This window comes from Aulonocara stuartgranti (genome assembly GCF_965226115.1).
Source record: "Aulonocara stuartgranti genome assembly, chromosome: 20".
Lineage (NCBI taxonomy): Eukaryota > Metazoa > Chordata > Actinopteri > Cichliformes > Cichlidae > Aulonocara > Aulonocara stuartgranti.
Window position 1 is genome coordinate 37,216,780 of NC_138956.1, and position 16,010 is coordinate 37,232,789.

Consider the following 16,010-nt stretch of genomic DNA (forward strand, 5'->3'; position numbering starts at 1 on the left):
GTGTGTCTGTGTGTGTGTGCCCTGCGGGCTTTATCTAAGGTCAAATTCTATTGTCTGTTTCAGTTTGTTGCACATCATGAGGGAAGGTTTCTGATTGGCTGCTTGCCTGGTGTGCAGATAGATTCTTAGAGAAACAGTACAAATAGACCAGGTTCCTGTGCTCCACCATCAGCTCTGCTCTAACAGCATGCAGTGCTCCGGACTCAGCAGCACACTGTGTGAGTACAGGAAAGGCTTTGCACACTAAAAGTTGCTCCTTTAATGTGTCATTTACATGACTTTGTTGTCTTTTACCAGTAAGTTGTGTATCCAGTTTTTCTCTGTTTGTTATTCATTTTCATTTCATGTGTTAAAGTCCATGTGGAACACTGTTAACTTACAGTAACACAGAAGACAAACGAGTAAATCAGCTGTAGGTCGCACGCCGGCTAACACCCAGGTTTCTCTTTTTATGTTTCAGTGCTCGCAGCAACGTGTGTACTCATGACTTCAGGTAATCACTGAATGTTTGATACGTTTTATGCTAACGTCCTTTTAACCTCTTACTCTAGCACGTAGATGAGTTAGTGAAACCCGATCGGCTCTGATTGTGTCTGTGATACGACATCCGTCCTCTTTACTGCACGAGCCTGTAACCATCGCCTTCCTTACGTCGGCCTATCCAGTTTCTTCTTTTCTCTCAGAATAAACAATATTTTTCTGGCTCTAACACGCCTTCATACTCAAAGAGATAGCCTAGATTTGCATAGCAGTTTTGCTTCATGCCTGTACACTATAGTGCTATTTGATTTTACTACACCACTCACTACAAGAGCCTCCGATAAGTTTTCAGTCCCACCACCACTAAGGAAAAATCCCTCAGGTAAACTCTGGAAACTCTGACTCATTGAAGCACTGACTGAAAGCAGTTCAGTAACAGAGAACAGTGTCCTGTGAAACTGATGTTAAACTAGTGGTGGGAACACTTTTAGATAATTGGAATTATGGGGACTGGCCTTCGTTGTCCCTACCAGAACTTACAGCTGATTCGCTTCCATCATGCTCAGCCAGTCAGGTTACATATCGGACCCCAGGAACGACACTGTTCAACATTCTTACATTATCTGAATAGCATCACTTCATTATTGTGCATGAGTCACCCAGCAGGAGGCTTCAGTGACTGAAAACCAGTCAGACCTGTCGCGGCAGAGAGACCGGTGTGTTTGCGGTGTGGACCCAAAAGCAGACACGACAGAAAAACAAAGCAAAGTGAAACAAGGGTGGGACTAACCTAAGCTGGGAAAAACTAAACTATGACAACAACGATACAAAACCAGAACATAACGCTGAACGGGGACATGCAAAACGCACCCATGAAATAAACCAAACATGAACCTGAGCAGTTGAAGAAAAACTCTATGATGCGACGTGACACAAGGTAAACAGATGATCCGACACTGAACCGAAGAAGACCGAAGGGCAATGAAGGAAGTGGAAACACCTGGAGAGACACAGCTGACACAAATGAACATGACGCCACAGGGGAAGTAAAACTGAACATGGAAACATCGAACCCTTCAAAGTAAAACAGGAAGCATAATGGAACGTAGACATGACAACACAGACTTGACAACGTGTGCACACAGACATGAGACACATGCCAGACTGGGGAGAGACAGAACGCAAGGACAGACACGTGGGAACAGAGAGGGGAGACGAAAGCACGGGCATAGCTACAACACAAAATAACACAAAATTGCTGGGTGACAGACCATCAGCGACTGATGTGGAGGAAATCCTTCCTCAGCCGGTTCAGAGGAGTGTTACAAAATACAAATACATATAATGAAGGTGACATTAAGTCGACTGGGATTATTTCCCACTTGTCCTGTGTTTTCTATATTTCAAATCCATTCATGTTTGTTTATGATGACCCTGCTGTAGCATAATAAATTTATCCAAGACTCACTAATTATGGACTTTTTACATTTTTCATTTCAGGCTTTTTGGCCCCAGGTGGACCTACGGGCCCAGGTGGACCTACGGGCCCAGGTGGACCTATGGGCCCAGGTGGACCTACGGGCCCAGGTGGACCTATGGCCCCAGGTGGACCTATGGCCCCAGGTGGACCTATGGCCCCAGGTGGACCTACGGGCCCAGGTGGACCTATGGCCCCAGGTGGACCTACAGGCCAGAGTGGACCTATGGGCCCAGGTGGACCTATGGCCCCAGGTGGACCTCTGGGCCCAGGTGGACCTCTGGGCCAGAGTGGACCTATGGGCCCATTCCCGCCGACCTTCATGTCCACAGCGAGGGTGATCACCTGTGACAGCCTTGACAATGTGCAACGCCTGAGCTGTGGTAACATAAAAATGTTTTTTATAGCTCCTAGCTCTCACTCAAAAGTGAAGTTCTGATGTAATGTGCATTCTTTCTAATGTCCTGCAGGGGGCGACTCCTCAGGTTGTAAATAGAAGTCTGACTCTGTGTTTATGAGAAACTGAGCTCAGTCTCACCCGAGGAGCAAAAAAACCTGTTAAGGTTTAGGTTCTTTTTGTGCTTTATTCAGTGAAACTACAGTTTATGCTTGTGACTGATGTGACCTTTCAGACTTCCTGTAACACCACAGAACTACAGGAGGACATTTTCTGATTATTGAAAACATAAAAAGCCTCAGTTTGTTTCTCTTGTGCTGCACACCTTATGCATTCCTTGTGATTCCCTCCGTTTGAACGTCATCGTTCTCTGTGTAACAGATAATGGAGTGATCATCGTGCAGGCAGCTATGTACGGGCGGACAGATGCAGAAATCTGCAGTGACGGCATTCCTGCAGATCAGCTTGCAAATACACAGTGTTTCCAGATAGACACTCTGAAAGACGTCAAGAGCAGGTAAACAAGTCTGAGGAATCATGGATGAATCGATCACTTTAACTCACCTGAAAAGACGAGAGCTCCTCTTTGTCTCCCTGCAGGTGTGATGGCAAGAAGGTGTGTGAAATAAGTACAAACTCCTTCCGTACTTCTGATCCGTGCTCCGGCATTTACAAATACTTGGACACCACCTACACCTGCTTCCCAGCAAGTACATTACAACTGTGATTAGAAACTAATATTCAGTGTATTCAAATTTGTGAATGTGCATGTCTCTAATGTGCTTTATTTCTCTGTCAGTCCACAGTGTAACTTGTGACGATTCGCTGGCAAACCTTCAGTGCGGTGAGAGCACAGTTCCTCCTTCTTTGTGAGTCTTTGGATTCATGCGGTAAAAATACAAATGAGGTTAACGTTTGCTCTTCTTCAGGTGAAGGACAGGTTTTACTCATCCACGGAGCTGATTACGGGCGCCGTGACTCGACCACATGCTCTTTGAATCTTCCAGCCTCTCAGCTCCAAAATGTCCAATGCTCAAAGCCCATAAGCAATTTAGCTGACAGGTAAAGATGCAGACTCTCTTCCTTCAGCCTTTTGTCTTCTCACACAACATATTTCAACTCACCTTTACCTGAATCTGCAGCTGTAACGGGAAAAGCAACTGTACTGTCAAAGTGAGCAGCTCTGTGTTTGGAGACCCGTGTTTTGGCACCTACAAGTACCTGGAGATGGCTTATAGCTGTCACTGTAAGTGCCTCAGACTTCTCTTTAATTAGAGCATTTATAACAACAAAAAATTTAGCTCATGTAACAGTTAGAGAGAAATGTGAATCTGCCCTTACACACTGTGCTTTTAGGTGGTTCAGCACTGATCCTGTTTCCTAAGACGTTGGGGTTCAGTAATGAAACTCTCTGACATAAATTTTCTTTCAGTTGGTTTTCCAGATCACTGAATGGAGGAAATCGCTGACATCCAAATAGCATCAGCGTCTATGTTCTTTGAAGAAAATGTGCGATGAATCAATTATGAATCAAAAAGAAAAAGATCATTCAACATCCTGTGCAACGTCTGGTCAAAAATACGAAGATACTGATTTTATATCAGATTCTTTCCAGACCTGTTAAGTTGTGGTCTGTGGTGTCCATATACACTTGGCCTTTAAGACGTTTCAGAAAATAAATGATTCTAAATGTAAAACTGATTTAACACTGATTGTCTTAAATGTTTTCTTCTTTTTCCCTTGTATTCTTACGCCTGCTTCACTCTTAAATTTGCCTTCAATATTAAAATAATGAAACGTATCAACTGGATGGTGTGAGTTAAATGTGACAGGGATCTGACTAATTTCTGATGTGACTCTGTTGAAATGGTCGGATGTGAAGAGGAGCTTTTTATCATTAAGGACACCAAGGTCATTGACTTGTGGTACTTCTCTAACAGTACTCATAGTTTGATAGTACAAATAATAATAATGATAATGGATTGCATTTGTACAGCGCTTTTCGGGGCCCTCAAAGCGCTGTACAATTCCACTATTCATTCACTCTCACATTCACACACTGGTGGAGGCAGCTGCAGTTGTAGCCACAGCTGCCAAAACACCCATTGCATGAAATTTGAAGTTCTGTTCAGTTCAATTGTATTTATACAGCAGCAAACACAACAATGGCCTCAAGGCGCTTTGTGAGGGAAAGACCCCACAACACATTACAACAGAACAGTAGGACTTTGCACAGCGTCTTTCAGAAAGACAGACTTATGAAGTAAGATTAAGATAAGACTGTATTGATCCTACGGCGGGGAAATCTGTGCGTTACCTCAGCTCAGGAACAGATAGCAGAAGAAAAATACAAACAAATACCAAATAAGTAATACACTTTTACAACAGTAGCACACATGTGACTATGACAGAGGGTTTTGGAAATATGCAAGACGTAAATGTAACTATTCTACCATCACTATTAGTAAGTAAGTAACAAATATCTGCAAGTATCTATAAGTACAGACATGTACACACACACGTACACACTAAATATACATTGTTATACATATACACACACATATACCTGCACACGTCCGTACATATAAAAAGTGCATTATGCATGAAGTGTGACTGTGGACGTCCACAATGTCCAGTAGTGTATTTACAGCATATGCACTCCAGATTTATGCAATGTTATAGTATAGTGTACAGTACTGCAAGAGCAGTAACTGCAAGTACTAACCTACAGTAACAGCAGGCCTCTGAGCGTAGACTTGTACTGGAAGCTCGCTGCTGAAAGTGTGTGTAGGTCACACTTACTTCACATACTGATGTCGTAGATCTTTAACTCTTCCACAGAGTCGGTCTGATCATGTTATTAGAAACTAGAGATGGACCGATCCGATGTTACGTATCGGCATCGGTCCGATACTGACCTAAATTACTGGATCGGATATCGGAGAGAAATAAAAATGTAATCCGAAGTATCACAAAATCACCTCTCAAAACGCTACTTGGCGTAACCCAGCTCGGCGCAGTGTGTGTCACGTGATAGAGCGGCTGTTGTCTGCGAGACCTGTCGGCGTCTGTCGGAGCATTTGGAGCCTCGCTACATGCTTCCAAACCGCGACATTTCATCTCGGCGAAAACTATCCCAGAGAAGTAAAGCAAGTGTGTAAGTTCATCCCTGAATGTTTGCAGAGTATTTCCACGTTAAGCTTAACAACTGATATATTGAGCCACAGCTGGACTGGCCATTGGAACTCCATACTGAGGTGAAAAGGAAGCGATTTGTCCCGGACTTCAGCTAGAGTTAAAAAATAGACACAAAGCTGGAGTTATTCTGTCTTTGCTGCACAGTTGCATCTACTTCTCTCATTCTCTTCCCCTCCCTCTCCTCTTATTATGCTGGGCTTACACTGTGCGATTTTTTTCAGTCACGTTATTCAGCTCCTGCTCAAACTGTACAATTGACTCGCAGGGGTTAGAAGTTCATAGGTCACGATGCAGGTCTCACACTATACCACCCGATGCTCTGATGCGACCTGAGTGCTCACACTGTGCGTCCATAAAATTAAGGTTATAACAGAAAATCTGTCGCTCTCCCTCTCTGTCTTTCACTCACACAGACACACCACCACCATCAACTTTGCTAAATTGCTAATGAAAAACATGATCAGGCAGCTGTGATTGAGCAGCAGTGTCGATCCAACTATTTTCACGGTTGTTGTGGTCGTGATAATTTTGTGAGTCCACATCGAAAAGGCTCGGATGAGCCAAAGTTCTACAAGTTGTGCCTCCATCGCTTGTGTCCAGATCACACACTGCACTGCTGTGCTGCTCCATCTTTTTCACTGACATTTGTGTTTGCGCGTGAGCAGTGTGACAAACTGCGGTGACACCCTCACGACGGTCGTGAGGATTTTGAAATCCTCACGACCAAGCGATTGATGATCGGGAGCTGGTCGTGAGGTGTTAATCGCTTCTCGTTACCCCACGTATACTACACGATGCACGACGCACGATGAAGGCCAAAATCGGGCCGATCGCCAAAACGGTCGCACGACTCAAAAATCGGCTCAAAATGGGCCAAAAATTGCACAGTGTGAGCCCAGCATTACTTCAAACATGAAACTGATCAGTGATCAGCTGATCGGCTTTTCTGCCACAAGTCCATATTTCTTGTTTGTTTATCGCCCACTTTGCGCTAGAAAGAGGAGACCAGCAGATAAACAACAGCAGCACGTTTAAGCTTGATCAGCTGTTGTTAGGATTTATTTAATATTAATTTCTAGTATCAGCTGATGTTTGCTGGAGCCACAGCTGTAAAGCTGCTGGTCATGATGTCGGTTTGGTTATGTGGTGAGAGGGAAACATGAAGATGAAACCAGGAGATGTCCTTACTGGATCATCAGAGCTGAACAGGTGATGGAGAAACAGGTTTACCTTTTAGGTGACATGGATGAGTTGAAGTTATGAACTGTTTCTGAGAGACAAATAACACCAGGATCCTTTTTTTTTTATGTAGCTGACAGCTGGTAACTGTGCAGGGGCGGGTCTAGCAAAGTGTTGCCAGGGGGCAGGTAGGGCATTAACAGGGAGAGGGGGGCACAAGGAAATACTTTTCTTTGTTATGTCATTTAAAAATTTTTAATAAATAATTATCTGAATCTTACAACAAAAGTGGTCACCTGATGAAATGTATAGAAATCCATTACTGTATATAGTAACTAATAAGTCTAATATATACCCTAGTAAGCTATAGTACCATCTGTGCAGTCTGCAATTCTGTTGAAGAAAGATGTTGAATCTATTTAAATATTGTAGAAAAATAATTGATTTCTGTTCATTTGTTTTACACTTGCATTAAATTAAAGTTGATTACATCGATTACGGGTGGGGGTGGTTCCCTAATATTTTTGCTGGGAGTTGGCAACCTTATTAGTTAGGTAGGTAAGTACTCTTTAAAATACCAGAATAGGGAGGATGGTGTAGGTTTAAATTTATTAGATTGATCAGTGTTGCTGAACTATAAGATGTTTTGGGTGCAGTGTATTTTTTGCATACAGGTACAACAGAATAGCTTCAGTCTCTTGTTTTTTTAAACTTAAGTGTGAACTTATACAAAATGCAGCAAGATATTTATAAAAAACAGTTTTATTGATTACAAAATACGCTATATTGGATTCATATCGGTATCGTAGATATCCAAATTTATGATATCGGAATCGGACATTAAAAAGTGGTATCGTGCCATCTCTGGTATATACGAACTATGTTTGCTTATGTTTATAGGACCACCCTGTGTCTTCCTTTTATATTTTATTTTCCTTTGCTGTAAGAGCTCTGTAACACCAAAATTTCTCATCCATGGCATAATAAGGGTTTATTCTGTTCTATTCTAAAAGTAGAATGGGAGGCAGAGCCTTCAGTTTTCAGGCCCCTCTTCTGTGGAACCAGCTTCCAGTTTGGATTCAAACTTTCCTTTTTGCTAAAGCATATAGTTAGGGCTGGACCAGGTGATCCTGAATCCTCCCTTAGTTATGCTGCAATAGACGTAGGCTGCCGGGGATTCCCATGATGCATTGAGTTTTTCCTTTCCAGTCACCTTTCTCACTCACTATGTGTTAACAGACCTCTCTGCATTGAATCATATCTGTTATTAACCTCTGTCTCTCTTCCACAGCATGTCTTTATCCTGTCTTCCTTCTGTCACCCCAACCAATCACAGCAGATGGCCCCGCCCCTCCCTGAGCCTGGTTCTGCCGGAGGTTTCTTCCTGTTAAAAGGGAGTTTTTCCTTCCCACTGTTGCCAAAGTGCTGCTCATAAGGGGTCATATGATTGTTGGGCTTTCTCTGTATCTATGAAGCGCCTTGAGGCGACTTTTATTGTGCTTTGGCGCTACATAAATAAAATTGAATTGAATTGAATTGAATTGAAGAACAGGTAGTTTAAGATCTTCAATAACAAATGACTGTTTGAATAAAAACAGCAGCAGCTCTGAAACACTTTAATAAAGCTGAAAACGAGCTGCTTTCTGTGTCCCTGCAGCTGTGATGGAAGAAAAGTGTGTGACATAAATATGAACATCATCAGTGCTTCTGATCCCGGCGTCTGCACCTACCTGGACATCACCTACACCTGCGTCCCAGAGAGTCTGTTACATCTGTGATTATCAGCTAAAAATCAGTCACATCTGTACATGAATCATTACAGTTTCTAATGTGATGCGTTTCTTTGTCAGTCCACAGTGTAACATGTGAAGGATCTCAGGCGAACCTTCAGTGTGGTCAGATTTATTTTTCTCATTTATTGTAACTTTAGTGGATTCATTTGATAGAACTACAAACATGGTTACAGTTCATGAACTCTTCCTCAGGTGAAGGACAGGTTATAGTCGTCTCCTGGGTGAATTATGGTCGCCGTGACAACACCACGTGCCCTGATGGAAATCCTGATCACGGCAAAAATGTTCACTGTTCGAGTCCCAATAGTACAGAATATGTAACTAACAGGTACAGATGCTGACTCTCTTTCCATCTTCTCTCAGATGACACGGCGTACTTCAGTCCTCTGCTGACTCACCTTTGACCTGCATTCACAGGTGTAACAGGCAGAACAACTGTACTGTTGGAGCATCAAACACAGTGTTTGGAGACCCCTGTGGTGGCACCTACAAGTGTAAAACACCTCCAGGTGTTTTACACTTGTCAGGGTAAGTAACTCAAACAATAAAGTTATAAAAATAATATTTTAGGGTGTGTACATTCAGATTAATTTTTGAAGTAAATAGAAATGATAATCGTTCATCATTTTTGAAAGTTTAACCTGTCTCTGCTGAAAACACTGAAATCCTCAGACACAAAGTTGAAATGAGTTTTTTTGCAGATCCTAAATGATTGAAATCACATTTATGAAAAAAGATCTTGAGCATCATCTTTTATTAGCTTATCATAATATTTAGTTATTAAAATGTGATTTAACCTCCTAAGACCCGAACTCTTCCACAGCATGTATTTTTAACTAATTATTAACATTTCAGGTCACAAGCTTCCCCAGCTGTCAGTGATGCTGTCCAAGACTGCCCATCAGGCTGTCTTCCCCCAAGTCTGCTTAAAAATACTTTTAATACTGTCGGGCTTTTTATCCTGAGATTAATTAACACTTGCTTGCTACAGGCTGTGTCCCATCATGTTTTAAACAAGCTATAGTTCAGCCTCTTCTTAAAAAACACAATCTGGACCCAACTGTTCTGTCCAATTACAAGAAATCTCAAAGCTTCCCTTTCGTTCCAAAGTTCTGGAGAAAGCTGCCTATTTACAGTTGCAGGCCCAACTTGATCTTAACGAGATCTCTGAAAGGTTTCAATCTGGTTTTAAATCCAGACTGAAATTAAATCAGACCAGGAGTGACATGTTTAGCCGCATGTTCTCCTTAAATTGCTGGCTGTCTGAGTGGTGTCCCAGAAACAATGTGGGCTTCATAGATAATTGGCAAACCTTCTGGAGGAAACCTGGTCTTGTTAGGAGAGACGGCATCCATCCCACTTTGGATGGAGCAGCTCTCATTTCTAGAAATATGGACAAATTTATTAAACCCCCCAAAATATGACTATCCAGAGTTGGGACCAGGAAGCAGAGTTGCAGTCTTACACGCCTCTCTGCAGCTTCTCTCCTCCTGCTACCCCCCCAAAAACCCATCTCCATAGAGACTGTGTCAGCTCCCAAACAGACAAAAAACAAACTAAAAACCAGCAACAAACAACTTAAACATAAACAATTACAAAGAAAGAACAATAAAGTATCCACATCTGAACCAAAAGAGTAAAACAGTGAAATGTGGATTATTAAATATTAGGTCTCTCTCCTCCAAGTCTCTGTTAGTACATGACTTGATAATTGATCAACAAATTGATTTACTCTGCCTTACAGAAACCTGGTTGCAGCAGGATGATTATGTTAGTTTAAATGAATCAACACCCCCGAGTCATTCTAACTACCAGAAACCTCGAAGCACAGGCCGAGGGGGCGGTGTGGCAGCAATTTTTCACACCAGCCTATTAATCAACCAAAGACCCAGACAGACTTTTAATTCATTTGAAAGCCTGATGCTTAGCCTCGTCCACCCCAGCTGTAAAACTCAGAAACCAGTCTTACTTGTTATCATCTATCGTCCACCTGGGCCTTACACAGAGTTTCTGTCTGATTTCTCAGACTTTTTATCTGATTTAGTTCTGAGCTCAGATAAAATAATTATTGTGGGTGATTTTAACATCCATGTAGATGCTAAAAATGACAGTCTCAACATGGCATTTAATCTGTTATTAGACTCAATTAGTTTCTCTCAAAATGTAAAAGAACCCACCCACCACTTTAATCACACTCTAGATCTTGTTTTAACATATGGCATAGAAACTGAACATTTAACAGTGTTTCCTGAAAACCCTCTGCTGTCTGATCATTTCCTGATATTACCGTGGAAGCACTAGCTGGTAGTCAGGCTGTACATGTGTCCTTGTGGAGTTGAAAATAATCCACTTGTACTTGAAAAAACAAACAAACATGCAAACATTTGTTTCCACAGTCTTGAATTACAGTAATCCGTCTGAATGTTCCTGTACACTGACATATTGTGGTGGACCACTAGAGGGCTCCACTCACACCCAGTGTCGAGAAAGTGTGTTGTTGTGTTTTTTGGCGCAATGTATGGAGCTGACCTCTGACCACCACCCGTTGCCTACTGGTGGTGGTCAGAGGGCCCGGTGGAGCCAGTGTCCGGCAGCCTCGCCTCTGTCAGTGCGCCCCAGGGTGGCTGTGGCTACAATGTAGCTGCCATCACCAGTGTGTGAATGAGTGTGTGAATGGGTGAATGTAGTGTAAAGCAGTTTGGGGTCCATAGGGACTAAGTAAAGCACTATACATACTAATACAGGCCATTTACCATTTTACCATATACAGGTGGAGTCAAAGTAGTGAAAAACAGCCAGTTCTACCAATAAATCATGAAAAGTAAGGTTTAAATTTTTGGTGAAAAATGTGTTCATGACAATGCAGACTGTACGTTGCTAGTATGTAGCTTCCTAGATTTTATACTTAAGGCACATAATTATTCATTTTACAGGCTGTACAGCACATGAAAAATGTTTTATTTGACTGTAATATTTAATTATGTGGGATAAATAGGGTTAGATAGGGTTAAATAAGAAATTTAAAGAGTATGCTTATATAAAATAAATTCATACTTACTCCATTTTATGTATTTTAAACATATTTAATAGATATTACAGAATGCAGATGGATATGTGAAAAGAAATGGCTTTGATTTTGCCTTCTTAAGTAAATTTCTCTAGATCAGCCCCTGCAGCACAAACCAGGGCAAAGTTCAAGCATTACGGAAGTTTCATTTCTCATATATTATATTGATTATACTCATATTTGATTAGAAGTTTATATATAATGAACTATTAGCAGAATCGCATAGAGATATATTGTTATAGCACTCTGTGTTACTTTAACCATGAAAAGGCTGGATAGTTGTCTGTTATTTCACTCTTGGATGGAGATAAGCTGGGGGATGTCAATCTCTTTGACATGTTATATGAAACCATATTTGTCAATACATCCACCAGCAGTGATGGAAGTGACATCATCAATTCAGATCTGTCAGCACACGAAGAAGCAGTTACGGATCTCTGACACAAACAAAAGGTGTGTTGGTGTTACACCATGCATCGTTGACATAATCCTGTCCTGTAAAAACGGTTCAAAATAAAGAAGAATAGAAATAAAATCAGAGGTCTGTGCAGTAAATGTTTTCTTCTTTTCTAATGTAAAAGAAAAAAACAGTTCTGTTAAAGACCTAAGATCACATGATTTTAATTTGAATTAAAATAAAAATGGATTTCAAAAATGAACCCAGATTCAGTTTGTACCTCCATTGTTTATCGTCATACAATCTTCTCTTCCTTTATAATCATTTGGCTCTCCTTTGGCCCAGTTTGGGAAGTCAAACTGGGAACCATCACTCCACATCCACATAGTTTCCTGAAAGAATAAAGTTTGAGGTCTAGGGAGCTTGGAAAGAAAAGCATTTAAGTTGCTTAAATGCTTGAAAGAAAGCAACTTAAAGAAGTCCAAACACTTTTCTTTCCAAGCTCCTTAGACTACGATGACCGGGATGACTGAGAACCCTCACAGAAATAAAATTAGAGGTTCACTTTGTTCTGATGTACTTTGGTGCATTTATGCTGAGAGTGCAGACAAGAGACCTCTACACTTCATGTCTGCTGCCAGCAGATACTCACTAGTAGCTCAAAGACAAATCTCAGTTAACACAAAGAAGAACACGACTAAGTCTTATATACAAAACACAGACCTGGATTTGACAAAATTATAAAATTTGAATCAAACTGATGAATATGAAGAGAAACATATGAAATATCAGAAACAGCTGCAGCTCATCCTCTTTATCTGTGAAACACTTACAGTCTCTCTGTCGTTGCCTCCAACCCAAGCTGGTGTATACGACCCTGCTGCTGTGCGAGTGAGCTCTCTGATGAAGGTGTACTCAGCTGTGCTGTGGAATGAGGCCAGATTTCCACCGAGTGTCTGACAGGAACTCTGAGGAGGAAGATGAGGTGCACAGAAGATGAAAAGTGTGAGAATGCATTTAAAATCAGTCAAAGACAGAAAGTCTTTATATCATCAGTGATGCAGCGACAGCTGCTGTTATTTCCTGATGTACCTCAGCATCAGTCCAGGTCTTCAAGCTGCTGTTAACGATGAAACAGCGACCTCCAAACCAAGTCCAACCAGATGGGCAGGAAGCATCTTCAAAATGATTGCAAAGTTAAAAGGTCGGTGAACAGATTAATGGTTCCTCAAAAGAAAGTAATTTCTCCCCATAAACTTCAGAACAGAAGATGAAGAATTTCATAACAGACATCTGTTTCATTATTTTTCATGTGTTCCTAATAAACTGTCAGTTGAGTACACGCCAAAGCAAAGCAGTCGATCATCTCATGTTAGAAGAAGCTGAGCTTGAACAATGACTTTCATATTAACGGCTGGTTAATTATGTAACTGACTAACTACATCAGTACGACACTGCCTGGGTCTTTCTAAGGCCTCAGGTTTGTACAGCTTGTTGTACTTGTTAGGCGTCCCATCACACTTCTCTGCAGTTCTGATAGTTGGGTAACTTCCCTCCTTTCTGCCTCTAGTTTTCGTCTCCACTGAGGCTTCTGTTCTCGTGTTCATCTGATATTCAAGGATCCCTGTTGCTGTGTAGATCAGCTGGCTGTTTGCAGTGATGGTCACAGAAGGAATTTTATTAGTGTGCGCTCAAATATAGGACTTTGTAGGAATGCTTCAATGTTTTCACATTTAATTAGCAAATACAAGCACATTTTTGCTTTTCACACCGCAGAGTGAAGGCAAAGGACCAACAAGCGCTCAGCATCTCTGGGAACTCCTTCAAGACTGTTGGAAAACCATTTCAGGAGACGACCTCATGGAGCTCATGGAGACAAGGCCAAGAGTGTGCAAAGCAGAAATCAAAGCAAAGGGTGGCTGTTACCAAGAATCTAAAATATAAAACATATTTTTACACAACTCTTTTTTAATTCTCATCCATAAATAATGTGCATCTTTCACGTGATTCAGTTTATTTTGAAAAGTCTCAACAGGATCTTGAGCTTTATTGTGAAAGGTTTATGTGGAACAAGCGGACACGCGATGCTGTTACCGTCGTTGTTGCTAACGACAACGCATAAAAACAGACGCTTGTCCGTCCGTAGTGTGGTTATATTAAATATAAGAGAAAGAGAGAACTTTAAGAAATGAATATAGCCACTACAGTGACCATCAAACCATGAACAAATATTGCCGTAAACCGTAACCAGGAAACAAACGACAGCGTAAAATGAAACGATCGACATTTTTACATCGTCATCCGATATATATCGTTATATCGAACAGCCCTAATTCTGTCTGTTTGATTTTTACTTGTATGTGTCTTTAATTTGGTCAGAGGACTTTATAAACTCTCCCCTTTTAATGTACTTTTATTGCAAAATGTGTTCATCTCTCAACTTCAGCTTGTTATTAAAGAACTGTTACACTGATTTACTGCACCATCTTGTGGTATAAAGCGGTATCTCTGCCTTATCTTCAGTTGGTAAACACAACAGATGTTCTGTTCTCCACATTCTGTCGATGTTCAGGAAACATCAGCGAATAAAACAGAGACATTTTTTATTTACGATGTCATTTTCATTAGCTTACTTGATAAGCTTATGAAAAAATAATTCAAATTCAAAAATTCAAAATTTATTTGTATGGCACATTTAAGAACAACAGAGTTGACCAAAGTGCTTCACAATCAGTTAAAAACAAGAAAAAACTGTAGAGAAACAAATAAAGATAAATAAGAAGACAATGAATTAAATATAAAAACATAAAACAGGCCTGATTGTACTCATACTGAACTCTAACACTGCCTGTGAATGCAGAGTTCATAAGGTTGAGATTTTTTAATGAAGCGATTCAGTTTTCACAAAGTGGAAAGGAAGCCTGCATAGTAACAGTGGCACAGGGGTTAATAACAGAATTAAAACTAGAAAATGCATTTTCTGAAGAAACTGCAGCTTGGATGCTGATAGTTGAATGTTTTGAGTTGAAATGAAGCTGTTAAGTTAAAAATGTTGAAGGGGGCGCAGTATGAAAAGAAAAACAATAAAAGAACGCTTGGACACTGCTAGCATCGTGGACAGGTTTTTGACGGGGCTCCCGCACAAATGCAAAGCAGGAGATGAAGCATCGCTGAATATGTTTCCAAACCAACTTCCTTCCAAGCCAAAGACTAGAAAATATGGTGAAGCAAATCTTCCCTTTGGCTTCACCTGCACAGGTGCTGAGGTAGGTCTCCGCTGCAGAACTGGTTTTCCCTGCGTCGGGAGCAGCGCTGGGCTCTTCAAATCACGGACAAACAGGATCCCACATTCTTGATCTTTAGTTCAAACACTTGTTGTAATGACTAACTGCTCCTGACATGTTGGAGATGTTTGCTCTTTATACAGTAAAGTTACAGCGGGATACAAATAACATCAGGCTGATCCTGCCACGATTTGTTCCCTCGGTTCAAATCACAGACAAACAGGATTCCACAGCTGTTTATGTTTTTGAACACCGTTATGCACAGAGAGGCATTTTTTGAAAAAAATAAATTGATAGCAATGTTGAATATTATTACACAGGAAAAAAACAGCTACATGTAAAATAATCACACTGTGACACCTCTGCCTTTGTAAATGAAGGGACAGTTACTGCGTGTGTGTATGTAAGCATGTAAAACCTGAAGATAGTCAGATTAACAGTATTTCGTCTCTATCAGCCAGGGCTGGCCCGTGGCATAGGCCGTATAGGCAAATGCTAAGGGCGCCGTCCATCAGGGGGCGCCACGCCAGTGCCACAAATGTTGAAAAAAAAAAAGAAAAAAAGTTGGTACTATTATTTCTAAATACAAAAAATAATCCCACGTTAATTAAAATGCAAAGTAAAGCTTATTTAATAGAAATATTATTTGTTACAACATTACACTACACTGCTGATGTAGGGAGGCGCCACCTAAAATCTTGCCTAGGGCGCCAGATTGGTTAGGGCCGTTTCTGCTAT

At 41.0% G+C, this 16,010-nt stretch overlaps 2 protein-coding genes and 1 long non-coding RNA gene across 7 annotated transcripts in view; 2 read left to right on the plus strand and 1 right to left on the minus strand.

Moving 5' to 3' along the window:
- The window catches only part of LOC309697844 (L-rhamnose-binding lectin SML-like), a 142,114-nt gene that overhangs the window by 104,857 nt on the left and 21,247 nt on the right, over nt 1-16,010 (minus strand). For all 3 annotated transcript variants that reach the window (XM_082520036.1, XM_082520037.1, XM_082520035.1), the window contains 2 exons: nt 13,081-13,166; nt 12,822-12,956 (listed from right to left, as the gene is read on the minus strand). In XM_082520036.1, the coding sequence (XP_082376162.1) occupies nt 12,822-12,956; nt 13,081-13,166 (221 nt within the window). The remainder of the gene's footprint in view (nt 1-12,821; nt 12,957-13,080; nt 13,167-16,010) is intronic.
- On the plus strand, nt 145-4,141 carry LOC309697852 (L-rhamnose-binding lectin CSL2-like). Of its 3 annotated transcripts, XM_082520051.1 has the most exons (10): nt 145-218; nt 461-493; nt 1,981-2,193; nt 2,230-2,340; nt 2,736-2,871; nt 2,955-3,064; nt 3,154-3,198; nt 3,284-3,416; nt 3,497-3,600; nt 3,787-4,141. In XM_082520051.1, exons 1-10 carry the CDS (start codon nt 188-190, stop codon nt 3,804-3,806), a joined length of 936 nt encoding a protein of 311 aa, XP_082376177.1. In that variant the 5' UTR covers nt 145-187; the 3' UTR covers nt 3,807-4,141. The 3 variants fall into 3 exon arrangements, with proteins under 3 accessions (XP_082376177.1, XP_082376175.1, XP_082376176.1); XM_082520049.1 differs by having other exon boundaries at nt 1,981-2,340; XM_082520050.1 differs by lacking the exon at nt 145-218 and adding an exon at nt 224-296 and having other exon boundaries at nt 1,981-2,340.
- Nucleotides 8,386-9,000, plus strand: LOC309697877. The gene is made up of 3 exons (XR_014273946.1): nt 8,386-8,492; nt 8,582-8,626; nt 8,717-9,000. It is a non-coding gene; the product is annotated as an uncharacterized lncRNA (long non-coding RNA).

What these genes read in the sequence shown, in the direction of transcription:
- LOC309697852 (XM_082520049.1), top strand. Translation starts at nt 188, where the DNA reads ATGCAGTGCTCCGGACTCAGCAGCACACTGT. An exon ending in GCTGGCAAACCTTCAGTGCG is followed by an intron (nt 3,199 to 3,283) that starts GTGAGAGCACAG and finishes GCTCTTCTTCAG; the next exon opens with GTGAAGGACAGGTTTTACTC. An exon ending in GATGGCTTATAGCTGTCACT is followed by an intron (nt 3,601 to 3,786) that starts GTAAGTGCCTCA and finishes ATTTTCTTTCAG; the next exon opens with TTGGTTTTCCAGATCACTGA.